The sequence below is a fragment of the Euleptes europaea genome, chromosome 2 (genome assembly GCF_029931775.1).
Source record: "Euleptes europaea isolate rEulEur1 chromosome 2, rEulEur1.hap1, whole genome shotgun sequence".
NCBI lineage: Eukaryota > Metazoa > Chordata > Lepidosauria > Squamata > Sphaerodactylidae > Euleptes > Euleptes europaea.
The window spans coordinates 103,700,038-103,715,784 of record NC_079313.1 but is presented as its reverse complement, the minus strand read 5'-3'; the positions used below and the strand labels follow the sequence as shown (position 1 = coordinate 103,715,784).

The 15,747-nt window shown below is 42.2% G+C and overlaps 1 protein-coding gene across 4 annotated transcripts in view; it reads left to right on the top strand.

The window, feature by feature from the left end:
* LOC130473926 (RNA-binding protein 12-like) overlaps window positions 1-15,747 on the top strand; it is a 60,651-nt gene that overhangs the window by 31,801 nt on the left and 13,103 nt on the right. For all 4 annotated transcript variants that reach the window (XM_056845572.1, XM_056845573.1, XM_056845569.1 and 1 more), the window contains 6 exons: window positions 4,268-4,396; window positions 6,542-6,721; window positions 7,590-7,664; window positions 8,497-8,568; window positions 10,836-10,919; window positions 12,568-12,657. In XM_056845572.1, the coding sequence (XP_056701550.1) occupies window positions 4,268-4,396; window positions 6,542-6,721; window positions 7,590-7,664; window positions 8,497-8,568; window positions 10,836-10,919; window positions 12,568-12,657 (630 nt within the window). The remainder of the gene's footprint in view (window positions 1-4,267; window positions 4,397-6,541; window positions 6,722-7,589; window positions 7,665-8,496; window positions 8,569-10,835; window positions 10,920-12,567; window positions 12,658-15,747) is intronic.

Below are 15,747 nucleotides of genomic sequence, written 5' to 3'. Positions count from 1 at the left end.
TTTTCCAGATAGTTCATGTAATTGGCAAACTAATGTCTCAGGCTTTTTGCCTCTCTAGAACAGAGAATAAACTCCTCAGTGGAGGTTTTCCTAGCTTACATTCAAATAGTCTATAAAGTGGCTGATTTCACAGCATTATAGTCAAAGGACCTGCCGGTCAGGTAGATCTGTAGGCAAATGGAGGAGGCTAGTAAAAATGGAGCCAGATTAGATGTTGCTTTTTCCTGGGGCTGTTTAGTTTGTCCTGCTACCCTATTATGATGTACACTTCCCCATTATTCTCTGCAGTGAGCTTGGAAATTGACCACGGTCCTGGATAGCTAATGTTCCAGCCTTCCTTGCACCACCCAAAGAAACGGGGTGACCAGTTGCTAGCACAAATGAAAGGCTTTCTGAAAGGGATGCGTGGGCCTGTTGTTGTTTCAGCAGGGTCTGAAATCAGCTTCCATTGGTCCTGCTCTGCCATACCTGTAAAGAAACTAGACACCCCCTATTAAGGGAAAGGGGTTAGGGGATGAGCCACATTTTCTACCCAAAGTTTTGATGGTGAAAAACACAAGGCTCAGTGGGAGTGGGGGATGAATGTGATTGCACCCTTAGGGGGGTTGGCCACAAAGATCCCTTTTTCAAGGAAATAAAACTTCTGTGGGTTGCAGTAGGTGTTCTGGTTACAGGGAGCTGGGAGTGAGAAGGAAGTGCCTCATTGTCCCATCTTCTCCAAAACCTTTGTTACCTTCACTCTCTTTCTTCCATGGTCTACTCATTGCAGTTAGGTGTCTCCCTCAATTGTACCCTCCTGCCCGGCCACTGCACATTTGTGCTGTTCCCTCCCTTACAACCAGCCCTCTTCTGTTTCCAACCGTTCAAAACTCCTCCTTTCCCCTGAGTGGTATAGTCAGCATTTCCAGACAGGATCAGGGGCGGGATGCACTTTCACACAACACTATTGTAGCGTGACACCTGTTGGCTGACACTTCTAAAGAGACCCTTTTCTTTAGGGTATTGTCATCCTATGTCAGTTCAAAAATGTGGGTACATTTGTGTTATGATAGTAGAACAGGAACAAACGGGACTACCCTCGAGTTTACTCAGTGGATCAAGTATGCATCGTTAATTCCTGGGAGTCTTGTTAGAGGACATTGGTGATGATTTTATGTCATGAATTAGCTCTGGCCAAATCAATGTTGCATTGTGCTTGTGGCGGCGAAGCCTCTGGCATTGTTGGATGAGCTTGCGTGAGAGCATAAAATGCTTATGAACGTTCTAGCTGCTCCAAGAACAAAGCTGTCAGCAACAAAACGTTGCTGCTTCAGCAAGAGATAGGAATGCTGTTTTGATTGAGATTTAAACCTTTCAGTCCCTAGGGGTAAAAGAACCACCATGGGTCCTCTTGAGGACTCAGTAGAGGTACCAGGAGGTAGTAAAGCTAAAGGGCCAGGAGCCCAGAGGCGAGCGGGGAATGATGAAATGAAGGATGCCCAATAAGGAATGGACAGGGAAATGGGCAGTTGAGGGGAAGGGTGGGTGAAGGAGGTTTAATGAAATGGACAGGGGAGAAAAGAAGAAGAGTTTGTTTTTATACCCGTTTTTCTCTACCTTTAAGGAGTCTCAAAGTGGCTTACAATTGCCTTCCCCTCCCCACAACAGACACCTTGTGAGGTAGGTGGGACTGATAGAGTTCTGCGAGAACTATGACTGGCCCAAGGTCACCCAAAAGGAATTGGAGAAGGGATCATCAAAGAAGTAGCTTTATAAAATGCACATGCCATAACTCTTAAAGAAAGTGCTATAGGTGGGCAGTTCAATAAAAATACTAGGGAGGCTGCTCAACAAACCAAGGGTAGTCAAGACTGATGGGACAAAATAGGCAATGGTCTGATAATCAGCGATTGATGGAACTAACTGTTGGCAGAGAGATGGAGTTGAAGAAAGGAGGATCCAAGGATAAGCATAATTAGGAAGAAATTTTCATTCAGCTTAGGGCATGGGTCTGCAAACTGCGGCTCCTGAGCCGCATGTGGCTCTTTGGCCCGTTGAATGCGGCTCTCTGAACTTGGTTCGGAGCCCCTGCTCTTGTGCCTGCTCGCTCAGGCAGCCGGGCTGCGGAGCCGGCGCGCCTGAGAGAGAGCGGGTGTGCGGGTGCGCTGTCTCTCCCCCCCCCACCATGGAGAATGGCCGGGTCCCCCTTTCCCTTCCCCTCAATGGTTGGGAGGCTAAAGCCTCCCCTCCCCTCTAGCCACGCGATTGCTGGGCGGGCGGCTCAGTGGTTCCTGGCCCTCCCTGCCTATCAGCTGTTGGGCGGGGCGGGCTTCCTTTGGTAGACCTGGCCTCCGGCTGAGTCCCATTGGGAGGCCATGTCTACCCACTGGCTTTCTTGGCGGTAGACCTGGACTCCAAGGAGAGGAAAAAGTCCCCCTTCAGAGGCCACGTCTACCAATTGGCTTCTATGGGCCTCCGGAGGCCAGGTCTACTGCCAAGAAAGCCAATGGGTAGACCTGGCCTCCCAATGGGACTCAGCCGGAGGCCAGGTCTACCATGCTTTTATGGCGGTAGACCAGGCCTCCAGACGAGGACTCCGGACGGGGAGGGGGAAATGGCAGGGACTTACAATTTAATTTTTATCAATAAATAAGATCACAAGTATGATATCAAGTTTTATTCAGTGTACTGATAGTTTAATTAAGACTTAAAACTTTAATTAAAGTTTATTAAGTTAATAAACAGTGTACCTACCTATATAGTTTAAGTTTAAGAAATTTGGCTCTCAAAAGAAATCTCAATCGTTGTACTGTTGATATTTGGCTCTTTTGACTAATGAGTTTGCCGAACCCTGGCTTAGGGAAAGAAGGGGCTACACTCTATTGGCGAGAAGGCACGAGCTGAGAAGATTTAGAATGTTTAGAATGTAGACCAGGGAGTCTCGAACATTGGGTGGTTAAATCTGACCTCTGATAGGGGTCTTTTGCTGGTTGTGGCTTCTACTGTCGCTGCATTATCCCTCCTTCCTTTTCAGTGCTCTAATTGTTTTTATGATTTTGTATTTTTAAAATTGTTGCAATGTTGTGTTTTTGTTGGTTTTAATGGTTTTTAAGATGTGGTTTTACTATATATGTTTTAATTTGTTAGCCGCCGTGGTGGCTGTTGTGAGGGTGGAAAAGGCTGGGTGTACATTTTGTAAAATAAATAAATATAATAAATTATAGTGGAACTTCCAGTAATTCTGCATTTTATAATGCAGCCTCCTGGTATTGTAATAGTACAAAATGTTGTCAGCATGTTAGCACAGCCTCCTTTATGTAAGCTGGCTAAAGTTCAATCTGACAGTTCGCGTTAGGATCACATGACTATATTTCATTGTGTGGATACAAGTTTGACTCAGTTGGGTGTTACATTGTTGGAGTAGATGTGATCTTGGTTTGGAGGACTGCTAATGAGATCTTTGAGCCATTGTACAGCTATTTTGTGCTGTTGTCTCATATTGAATTGAGTAGTGAAGTAGAGAATCCTGTGTGATCCTATAATTTAAGTATTATTTGTCATACTAGGTTTCTTCAAAAAGATGGTGAGGAATACTTACTTTTGAAAATTTTGGTACATTCAGACTAAGTTTACTGTATATATTTCTTAACTTTGAAAGATCAACATGTTTTTCCTTGTACAGCTTGCTTTTGCAGATTGTGTGTTTTAAAAACAGCTTTAGCATTGTTAATCTTCACAGTATTACATTGAATAACTATTTATTCAATAACAAGAGTATTATTGTAAACCCAGTGAACTGGTAGTTCTATATAGAAGCTGTAAAGTTGCTTCCATCATTGTGGAGAAGGTTTTTCATTGCTTCCATGCCATGTGGTCTCTATCCGGAGCCTTTCTGCTTTCATTTTGGACAATTCCAAGCCTCTGTTGGATTGTATTTGTGTGTTGACCCATAAAATATGGAAAAGACTTTATTTTCTTAGATGCTTTTTCTATGGGTGTGTGCAAGACAATGATTCATCCTAGAACTCTTACAGTGATAGTATTTTTAGTGTCTAGAGAATGAAGAATTGTGTGAGCAGATTGGTGATTGGTGCCCATAAGTATGCGGCCCTGGCAGGGACTCCGGTTCAAGCACTCGGGGAGTGAAACAGCTAGGCTCTGCTCATGCAGAGGTGGCTTCCTGGTTCCATCTACTTAATTTGCTTTTGTTGTGATTTTCTTTAACATGCAAAATACGTTCTAATGAGAGCTCATCATTCCCCTTTTCATCTTTCAATGTGTTTTACAGATGGCTCACTGCGTGACCAAGGTGGAACTGTCCATATGCTGTGATAATCTCATTGATAAAGATGTTGGCTCAAAATCTGATCCTCTCTGTGTCTTGCTTCAAAATGTTGGTGGAGACCAATGGTCTGAAGTAAGGAATTATTTGTTCTGCTTTATCATAACAGTACACAATCTAGTTCTGCTTTATAATTACAGCATAGAATGATGTGTGCTTTTACTGCATAGAGCTTTTGAATGTGATTTGGGGGTGTTTCTCCTTTTGTTTAAAGATTGCTTTCATGTTTTATTAGGAAGATGTAGAAATGTTGCCGGCATTTAATGGCTGGCAGTGCAATATCTTCCTGTAACATTATTAGCATATTCTTTTTAAAGTGTGCCAGTTGTCCTTGTTTTCTTTTGAGGAACTAGGTGGAGGCATGGTGGCTTTCAGAGCAGTGTAGAGGAATAATACTTGGTAACAAAATGATTATACAATATGCAAGCATGAGACAATTACCAGGACTTTTAAACATATTTAATTAATAAATTGTCTGAATTAAAATTCCTTGTGAGTTTGCTTGTACTTCCTAACTTTTTAATACAGAAATGTTTTATTCAGCGTAACTTCTTAAATCTTGAAGCATTTGATTTGGTATTTTGTGCTAAATAATTTCTTAAATGGTTGGGGGGCGGGAGCAGCAGAGAGGAATCTTCTCAAACAACCCTGTGGGTCCTGTCCAGTTACAGGAATTTTGTAACATCTGCACTTTCAGCGTGTTCTTTAACACATGTATGGATTTGAAATGCTGAAATTATAATTTTACAGTGTAAATGCTTACTTTTAAAATCTGCTTTTAGCATGATGAATTATAGCCTGAAAATTATTCTTCCAACAATTGCTACAATTTAATGAAACTCCTGTAATTTTAATGGTGTTGAACAGAAATAAAACACAGTTTTATTAAACTGACACTTGAATAGGGTTGCCAACTTCCAGGGGGTGGCTGGAGATCTCCCGCTATCACAGTTGATCTCCAGGTGATAGAGATCAGTTCCCCTGAAGAAAATGGCCACTTTGGCCATTGGACTCTATGGCATTGAAGTCCCTCCCCAAACCCCACCGTCCACAGGCTCTGCCCCAAAAACCTCCCACCGGTGGCAAAGAGGGACCTGGCAACCCAGCACTTGAAACATCTTAAGGCAACCTCGTTGCACAAAATACAGTCTATGAAAAATGACAGCTGCTGCATTAATCCCATTTTGACCACTGAATTCTTTGTCAATTTGGTTGGTTAAAGCCAGACAATTTGGGGGTTTTTTTTGCTTCTTTCTTCCTGAATGGAATAATCAGTAATGGCAGACAAGCTTCCCTGAAAGACAGCTTGTTTAATGCTGCTCTATAGACTTTATAAGTTGCCTTGGATACCAGTGTTGGTAGAAAGGCAGGGTATAAAAGCTCTAAACAAAATAAACTTACCACTATTGCTTCTCTTCCCCTGCCATATGCAGTCTCCCTAACAAAGGGTAAAGGATGTAGTGTTTTGAAAACTATTACGTTAGAAGCTGGAGGCCCAGCTCCAATGAAGAGCCAGCTTCAATGCCAGTGATGCTCAGAAGATAGCACTGAAATGACCAGACTAAATCTGAGTTGTCAACAGCAAACTCCTAATGACATGCATTGAGGGAACTGCCATCTCCGCTGAAAAACATAATAACGTTATGTGCACCATTAATTAATGCATTTATTTAAAAACCTCATTTATATATAAGATTCTTTATAGACTTGTGCAAAGCATTAATGGGATGAAGAGAATGCAGATGTATGTTTTTGGGTATATTAGACATTTGTTTTTTACATTATTGGTATCTCAATACTTCTTTTCATGTGGATTATTGCATATTGTTAAATGAAGCCTGTAACCTCAATTATTAGCACATGTAAAAACATGAATTGAATTTAGTAAACTGGAGCACAGTTGAATCAAAGTCAAGCACGTTCAAATGCCCGTTGATTTTTAATGAGATTTAATTTGGCTTGCAATTACTCATAAATCATTATTCCTGTAGGTTATTTGTATGTGATATGAAAGCCCATAGAGTAAAAAAGACAGCATATAATTCAGCAAAAGCTAAATATTTCTAAGTTCCATTGTTTCAATTGGAGAATTAAGCATGTGCTTGAATTTGTTCCATTGAAATCAGTTTGGTTTAAAAGTGTTTAAACTTGATTGGACGTATTCTATGAGAGAATGTGGTTATTAACCAAGCTTTCTCCTCATCTTTCTTGTTGCCACAGTTGGATCGAACTGAGAAAATAAAGAACTGCCAGAACCCTCAGTTTTCAAAGAAGCTGCTGATTGATTATTATTTTGAAAAAGTGCAGAATCTGAAACTTGGAGTGTATGACATTGATAACAAATCCTATGACTTAAATGATGATGACTATCTTGGAGGGATTGAGTGCACGTTAGGACAGGTATTGGAAAAAACCACTTCATACGATGAGTTAGCTTGTATACATTTTATATGTATTTTAGGCCTATATGTGAAAAAGAAGAACTGAAGTACCAGGAGCTTTTAGAAAGTTAAGAGCAGAAGGGCTGGGACTTTTATCTTTTTTGGTGCAGACTCCCTGGGCCTTGCTGTTTGCAAGGATGTTAGCTTGCATGCAGGACAGTGACAGGCAGAAGTGGTTAGCAGCTTTAAACCACTTATCTGTGTCAATATGATTGCTCATATGTAACTGCTTCCCTGATGGTATTATTCTCTCAGCCCCAAGATGCAAATGGAACTTCAGGTAGCATGACAAACAGAGATTTAACAGAGATTTGTTGGCATCAGGCATCAGTGCAACTTGTTTTCTGTGCTCGTTTGTTCCCGTTCCTCCTTCTCTGATGTGGGCAGAACCTGATTAACAACTTTCCAGTTTGATCAACCTGCAGCTTGCCATGACAATTGACGTCTCCTGGGCCAAGTGGTAATTGTTTACTCTCTGCAAACCAGGTTTCTAAACTGGATTAAATTGAAGTTTGGGATCCCAGTTTGTGAGAAATGAGTAAGCTCCAATTCTCCAGCCACCTGCATTCACACATCAGTGCAAACTGGAGCTTAATCAGGTTCACAGTGTGATGTCATGCTACATTAGTGTATGATCTTAATCTGCTATGTTGTGTATATGATATTAGATGGCTGCTTTGTGGTTAAATTTCTGCCTTTGAGTTTTTACGATCGATCGATCGATCTATCAATAGATTCTACTAAAGATAGATGTCTTAAGGATATAACTTTTTATAATAACATTTTGTGACTTTCCTAACTTGTTCAAGTTTTTCATTGGGCTTTAGATTGTGTCAAGTAAAACAATCATTCGACCTTTAGAATTGAAGAAAGGAAAGCCTGCAGGAAAAGGCACCATTTCGGTAAAAACCCTAATGTTTATAATTTATGAAGTAAATTTGTTGCTACTTCATTTTGCTGGCACAAGTATCATTAGTCGGACAGAAGAGTGCCTTTGGATCCAACCAAATGGCCAGTATCCAATCATGCATGTAATAAGGGCATGCAGAGTTTTCTTGTGTTACTCTCCGTTTCTGTATCCTTTTCCAGTCATCCTACTTTTTCTTCTGTTAGCAAAACTGCGCTTGCAGAAGATAGAGAGATTTCACCCTCTTCCCTCTCCTCCCTCAGCACCTCAGCTATTGTACTGCATAGGTCCCACAGTGATTTTTTGTTGTTGTCTGAAGGGGCTACAGGAACAGAAAGCAACCCAGGATATTAAGTATTCTGTGCAAACATGGTTGGATGCAGGTCAGTGTGTATTATATGTAGACTCTGCACCCAGTAATATCTGTTACTGCTACACATGTATGTAGATTTCTTTAGCATCACATACTTTCCAGAATTTGCTTGTCATATTCTTGAATGTCTATGGGGTCTAGCCATTTGGATAGAACCTTATTTTAAAAATCCTTTTCTGTCATTGTACATATGGAAGCCCCAACCTTCCAGAAATGCTGTCAAGGAAATACCTCAAATGGTGTTCCCAGTCCCCTTTCCACCGTTGTTTTAATTTCCTCACATCCAGTTTAGAAATGCTTCCCTTGGTTAAATTTATTGTGAAGTACATTAATATGTTTCGGTGATAAATTGTATTTTCAAATGGTTTGTTTGAAGAAATAGTTTGTGTTGCAAATTATGCATTCTTTTTAAAATATTTTCTGGAAAAGCACTAAGAAAACATTTTATTTGCAGATTTCTGCAGACGAGATTAAGGACACCAGGGTTGTGTCTCTGGAAGTTGAAGCTCGGAGTTTGGACAAAAAGGTAACTGATGTCCAGAATGTAACTTTTTACACCTGCAGTCAGTATTTAACTGAAAAGGAACACAATTGTATGTTCTTATTTAAATTGCTGTAAGTTGAATCAAGAAAAGGAATCCAAGCCTTAAAGGTGTGGGAGACTGATAATTTCCATTCCTTTATCATAATAGCTTTTTAATTGACAGGACTCCTTGTTCCCATGGACCACAGTGCCCCCCAGCAGAAATTCTCTTACAGCATCTTCTTGTAAATGCAGAATTTTGACAATTCTGTGGTGCAAGGACAGTGAAGAGGAAGAATCTTCTCCCGTCTTCTAGCAGAAAGGGAAAATAACATTTCTTATCCATGCAGGTCTCATCCTGCTCATGTTAGGCGAAAATGATTTCTATCGATTTCTCCCCTCCCACTGTAGACCCCGTGCATCCTTGAGGGTCCACAGATCCTTGGGACCGCATCACGCATGAAGCTGCCTTATACTGAATCAGACCCTTGGTCCATCAAAGCCAGTATTTTCTTCAGACCGGCAGCAGCTCTCCAGGGTCTCAAGTAGAGGGCTTTCACATCACCTCCTTACCTAGTCCCTTTAACTGGAGATGCCAGGGATTGTACCTGGGACCTTCTGCATGCCAAGCAGATGCTCTACCACTGAGCCACAGCCCCTCCCCAATTAGAAGCACAGCTAGCTGAAGCCAGGGAGGAGAGTCCTACTCTGGGAGTATTACTATGTTCATGGTGCTTAGGATCCATGTCTTAGCAAGGATAAAGAAATTTCTGAATTTCCAAGTACAGTTAAGTCCAAAAATGGCTAACCGGTACATTTTGAAAACTAGTGTGGTTCTCACTTCTTAGATTTCTTCTTGGAGAAAACTCATAATAAGTATTTTTTTATTTACTTGATTTATACACCACCTTTCTTCCCAATGGGGAGGGAGCCAAAGCAGCTTACATCTTTCTCATCTCCTCTCATTTATACTCACAAAAACCCTGTGAGGTTGGTTAATCTCAGTGAGTGTGACTGGCCCGAGGTCACCCAGCAAGCTTCCATGGCAGAGGAGGATTTGAACCCGGGTCTCCCGGATCCTAGTCTGACACTCTAACCACTACACTACACTGGATCTCATACCCCACCAGAAGAAAAAGCATCTCTGAAATAAACCTGAAAGTTTTTATTTTTATTTTTTATTTTAAAAAAAGGTTCAAGGACAAGACAGCTTCTATTGTGAATTCTTAAAACAGGAGTGCTAGAAGTTAAAGCCAACCTCAGGGCTGGCATATTGGCCATGCCTTCAGGAGGATGGTGATGGCTATGGATAGCAGTTTATACCACTTCCTGCCCTAATACCAGCCCTCTGTCCTTGGTTACCCCAACAGGTGGGTTGGGGAAGGAGCTGACAGCAGTCGGATTGTCAACTGCACCCATTGGGGGTTACCGCACTTTGTATTCCCAGCGACGTATTAAGAGTTTGAAAATGTTATAAAAAACATTGCTTTAAAAGGGTTTTTGGATACCACGGCTTATAAGTGGTTGGAAGACGTCTTCACAGCTAAAGGGGCCAAACAAAGTGCGAACAGTATTTTTTATAACGTTTTCAAACTCTTAATACATCGGTGGAAATACATAGAAAGTGCGAACAGTATTTTTTATAACATTTTCAAACTCTTAATACATCGCTGGGAATACAAGTGCGGTAACCCCCATTGTCCCCAGCCTGTGCTGCGCCGAGACCTAAGGACCCTGTAATCAATAAAGTTGTGGCCTGATTCCTCCCAGCACAGAGTGTCTGTGTTGTCCTTCCCCCTCTTCCCCCCCGTGGGCTGGTCCCTACTCCACACACAAGAAGTTAGGGTTGCCAACCTCCAGGTGGTGGCTGAAGAGCTCCTGGGAGTACAGTTGATCTCCAGCTGACAGAGATCAGTTCACTTGGAGTAAATGGTCGCTTTAGAAGGTGGACTATATGGCATTATACCCCGCTGAAGTCCCTCCCCTCCCCAAATTTGCCCTCCTCAGGCTCCACCCCCAAAATCCTCTGATATTTCCCAACCCAGAACTGGCAACCCTACAAGACGTTCTGAATAGAATTGCAATTTAAAATGACCAGTGTAGGACAGAAATGAGCTGTTCACTGAGCACTTGAAATGTGTTTGGATTTTGCCTATAGGAATAATTAAAATTATGCATTCAAGAAATCATTATATATATCAATTATACACTAACTGTCTGTCTTCTGACCTATTGTTTGAATAAAGAATGAGGCACTTTTTTCTGTACAGGATTTTCTGGGCAAATCTGATCCATTTTTGGAGGTTTATAAACAGAGTGATAGTGGAAAATGGCAGCTTGTCTACCGCTCAGAGGTATGATTTCTACAGCGATTTAACCTTCTGTTTATGAGGAGCTGTTATATCTAAATAGGGAGGGAGATGTATAATATGTATTTTTGAACTGCTAAAATCTGAGTTTCTGCTTCTTCTCCAGCCTTCCTTAGTCATTCTCTTTTAGTTGATAATTCAGTTTCCCCTCCATCCCATAACACGTAAACTGAGTATTAAATTTCATTCCTCTTTCTCTTTTCCCATGTTTTCTCAGTTGCAAAACCTTCCCAGCTGTGTAACAGGGATAAAATTCACCTATTCTTCAAACCACAACACTCATTATTTCTGAAATTGCCTTTTCAATGCTGTGTTCCTACTTCTCCATCTCTCGAATTTATACTTCTATACAGCATTATGATATGGCTGCATTTGGATTGCTGTCTGCAGTTTGGATTGCTTCATCTCAAAAAAATATCACACTGCAAAAGGCAGGGATAAGAAGTAACTAAATTATGAGTAGATTCATGAGTAAAGGCTTACAAATTTGGGGCTGCTTAGTTTAAAAATATACAGCTGAGGAGAAACATGATGGAGGGTGATAAAATTATGAATGGTATAGAAAGAGCAGGTGGCCTCTCATATTACAATTTGAGGAGGTCACTCAATGAAAATACAGCAGTAAGTTCAGAAGGGGTAAAAGACTTTTACTTCACATAATACCTCACTTGTGCAATTCACTGCCATAGGAGGTGGTGGTCTACTAGCTAAAATGGCTTTAAAAAGGGTTAGGCAAATTCATGGATGATAGATTTAAGCAACAGGTAATAGGTCTGAGGACTAAATGGAACCTGCTTGAGAAGTATTCCATTGAATAGCAGAGTCTGTGGGCATACATCGTGGCCTGAATGTATGCCTCTTTGGAGGCATCCGGCTGACCATTATGGGAAACTGGATGTTGGACTAGGTGAACCCTTGGTCTGATCCCAGCATCATTCTTACTTTTGGCCTTAAAATGTCTTCTCTTGCAAGGTTTGCTCATCAGTTCAGTGCTTCAGAGAGCAAATACAATAAACCTGGGAACACCTGTATGGCTTACAGTTATATAGAAGGTGAAAGAATGTGTCAGTTCCTCATAGTAGAGCAAACCACTAGGGATATCCGGAAGGAACTCACAAATCTGACACTGCTGCAGCTGTTAAGTTGATCTAGCAACCAATATTTCTCTTAGGCTCAGTCATCAGTTGAAACAGACTGATGGTGCATGGTTGGATCTAAACCTGGTTTTCTTGCCAGTGAAAGGCACTTCCCTCCCACCAGCAGAAAGGGAGTAACTTTTGCCAAGTTTCGCTGCTCTTCCTACAGACCCCTGCTTTGCCTCCCATACTTTGGAGGGGGTTGGACTAGATGACCCTGGTGGTCCCTTCCAACTCTATGATTCTATGATTCTGTTCTCTTGGTTCCATGTCCCCAGGGAATTTAAGGGAGTCCAGTTAGCTGCAGCAGGAAGGGGAGAAAGTTGCAAGCTGAGAGTGTTCCTTTGTCATAAAGTACTCATGGAAATTGTGATTTAACAACAGAGGTTCTCTACTGAGGAGGAGAATGAAGGACTATTATGCCTTTTGCAATCTGTGTTGTAGGACTTACGTTGTGTCAAGCTTTACTAATGTTGGAATTTTAATTTATTTTGTAGGTGATCAAGAACAATTTAAATCCTTGCTGGCGAAAGTTCAGTGTCCCTCTGCAGACATTTTGTAGTGGTGACTTCAATGCACCAATCAAGGTGACAGTGATTATTTAAATTTTGAAATGCTTTTAAGACAAGTTTAGGCAATTGAAATTCAAAACCTTTTAGCTGCAATTTGATCTGATTCTAAATCAAATAATAAATAATGCCAAGCTGAATGTCTAAAGCACAAATTGGTTTGATATTATTTTTGCACTCAGCTATCTAATAGGAGTGTGAGTTTCCCCTTTTTCCATTACCTCTTCGTTTCCCAGAAATATGTTGCTTATGTTGCAGTAGACTGATAATGCTGGGAATAGTAGTATTATGAAGCATTCTCTAAATCCTTCTTTTACAGCGCATTCCTGAGCTGGTGGTGTGCAGGGACTGCGGGGATGAGGCACCATCGCTGCACCTTCTAAGCAGTTTCCCGCATGCCGAAAACATTTAAAAAGCCTTTTTGTGGCTTTTTAAATTTTAGATGAGGCTTTTCGCCCCATAGAGAATAGCAAGGCTTGCGCCTGCTAAAAAGCAGGCACAGCAATGCCATTCTTGGCGCTGGCGTTTGGGGCTGAAAGAGGACAGGAGGCTGCCTAACAGCAGCCCTGCCCTCCGAAACGCCTTGGGAACGCCTCCTGGGATGCCAGGACACCCTCTGGAACGCTGGCGTGGGCCTTTACACCAGTGGGACACCGGCGGGACGCCTTGCTGGCACTGCCTCGGCGGCATCCAGAGACAAGCGTCCAGGCCTCCACTCCAGCGCTGGCGTAAGTAGCCCGGACACTGGCGTGGAGGGCCTCAGCGCTGGCTCAGCACCTTCCTGGACTCCTAAGGGCTTTCGGCCTTAAAGGTCAGGAATGCTCTGTAAGCCGAGCAGGAACCTTTTTCTTGTTGCTTGAGCTCCTGGGAATTAATTCAGAGATAGTGGATTTTAGTCTAGATCATGGTTTTTCTGTATATTCATTGTTGGCAGCACCCATGTCTGAAAATAATACTATTTACTAGCTTTTAAAATGCAATCATACACTCTTAAGAAATGTGTTTTTCTTGAAGACCAAGATCGTGAAGACCCAAATATCAACTTGCGTTTTCCAAAGTAAGTCTTGTAGCATTATTGGTTCTGAGAGGCAGCTTGAAAATCTGACCTGAGTGTACCAGAATGTCAACTGGAGGCCCCTAATTTGGTTTTGAAAAGTTAAGATTTTTGTGGCCTAATTCACAGATGGATTGACTCAATAAAGGAAGCCACAGCCTTCAATTTGCAAGATCTGAGCAAGGCTGTCAAAGAGAGGACATTTTGGAGGACTTTCATTCATAGGGTCGCCATGAGTCGGAAGCAACTTGACGACACTTAACACACAAACACAATTCACAGAAACAGAGTTTTCGTACCAAAGAATTCCAAAGTAGAGTGATTTGCTTCCACTTCCTTTTTCCTTATTGTACCCCAGAGTAACTTGTTTAGTTGCCTAATAAGTTTAATTTGTTGATGCTCACAACTATTGTCTTCTAGCATATTGTGCACTGTTCTGTTGATACTTTATTCAGTAAAGTCTTGCAGTGAAAATAAGGAAAGAAGTGGTAGCGTTGGTGTCATTTGGCCCTGTATGTAAAATTCAGCTGCCCCCCTCACTGCTTTGGGCTCCTAGTCAACAGAAGATCAATTCCCTTAATTTTGAAAGGCACTTGGAGAGGTGGCAGTTGCTTCATGGGCTTCACAACCTGATTAGTTAAGGTTGCTTAGGAAAATCTGGGTCATATGTTTGAAATAGAGTGTTGTGTTCCCTTGAGGAAATCGAAGATGCCCAGCTTCCTCTAAGGCAAATTGCTTGCCATGATCAGTTAAAAAATTGAATATCGAGGATCCTTTCAGCGGTTTGTCAGTTTCAAACCTTCCCTTTTGTATGTGACTCTAGGCGATAACCAGCTTCGGCCAGATTGTGCCTAGGATGTGGTGGAAATGATTGCATTGGGCTGACAAAAGACATATGAACCTAGTAATCTTGATGGGATTGTGAGGTGCTGCTGCACAACTCTGTCAGGTGAAAATGCAGCTTCCTATAAGGAACGGTGGTAGATTCTATGACTTTCTGGGAGATGCCTAGAAGGTTATTCGGGTTTTTTTTCTGTCTTCCTTCATACACAAACTCTGGGCTGGTTGAGATACTGAAGTTTCAACACAGTCATCAATTAGTGAACAGAAAACTACCAGCTTTTGTTTCTTGTTTTGGGAGATAACAGGCACGATAGTCTTTTGAGTGGAATTTAGGGCTGTTGGGAAAACAAATTCGGTAAAATTTGGATTCGGCAAAATTTGGCCCGTTTTGATTCGGGAAATGCCGAAGTCCGAACTCCCCTGATTCGGATCCAGGGAATTCAGGAAAAAATTCGGCCGAATAAAGCCATTTAAAGCACATTTGCGCCTTTCCACAGCTCCGGGGGGGGGCATGTATGGAGGTAGAGGTCCCAGTGTAGCTTGAGGGGATCCTTCTTGCAAGAACCCCCAATTTTTGTGAAGATTGGGTCAGGGCCCCCTGAGTTATGGGGCCCGGAAGGGGTCCCCCCAATCTGCCCATTGCAATAAAGCCATTACAAACACATTCGCGGCTTTCCGCTGCTCCAGGGGGGGCATTTTTGGAGGTAGAGGTCCCACACTTTCAGTGTAGCTTGAGGGGACCCTTCTTCAAGAACCCCCAATTTTTGTAAAGATTGGGTCAGGGCCCCCCGAGATATGGGGCCTTAAGGGGTCCCCCCAATCTGCCCATTTCAATAAAGCCATTACAAACACATTCGCGGCTTTCCGCAGCTCCAGGGGGGGGCATTTTTGGAGGTAGAGGTCCCACACTTTCAGTGTAGCTTGAGGGGACCCTTCTTGCAAGAACCCCCAAGTTTTGTGAAGATTGGGTCAGGGGTCCTCGAGTTATGGGCCCCGGAAGGGGTCCCCCCATCTGCCCATTGGAATAAAGCCATTAAAAGGGATGTACTAAAACGAATGACAAGTCAGCCCATTGGAAGCAATGGGAGAGGCTGCCCAGCCCATTGAAGATAATGGGATAGGGGAATGTCGGTTGACTTGCATTGACTCCACTGAAATACATTACAGGCGATGTACTAAAACGAATGACAGGCTAGCCCATTATAAACAAC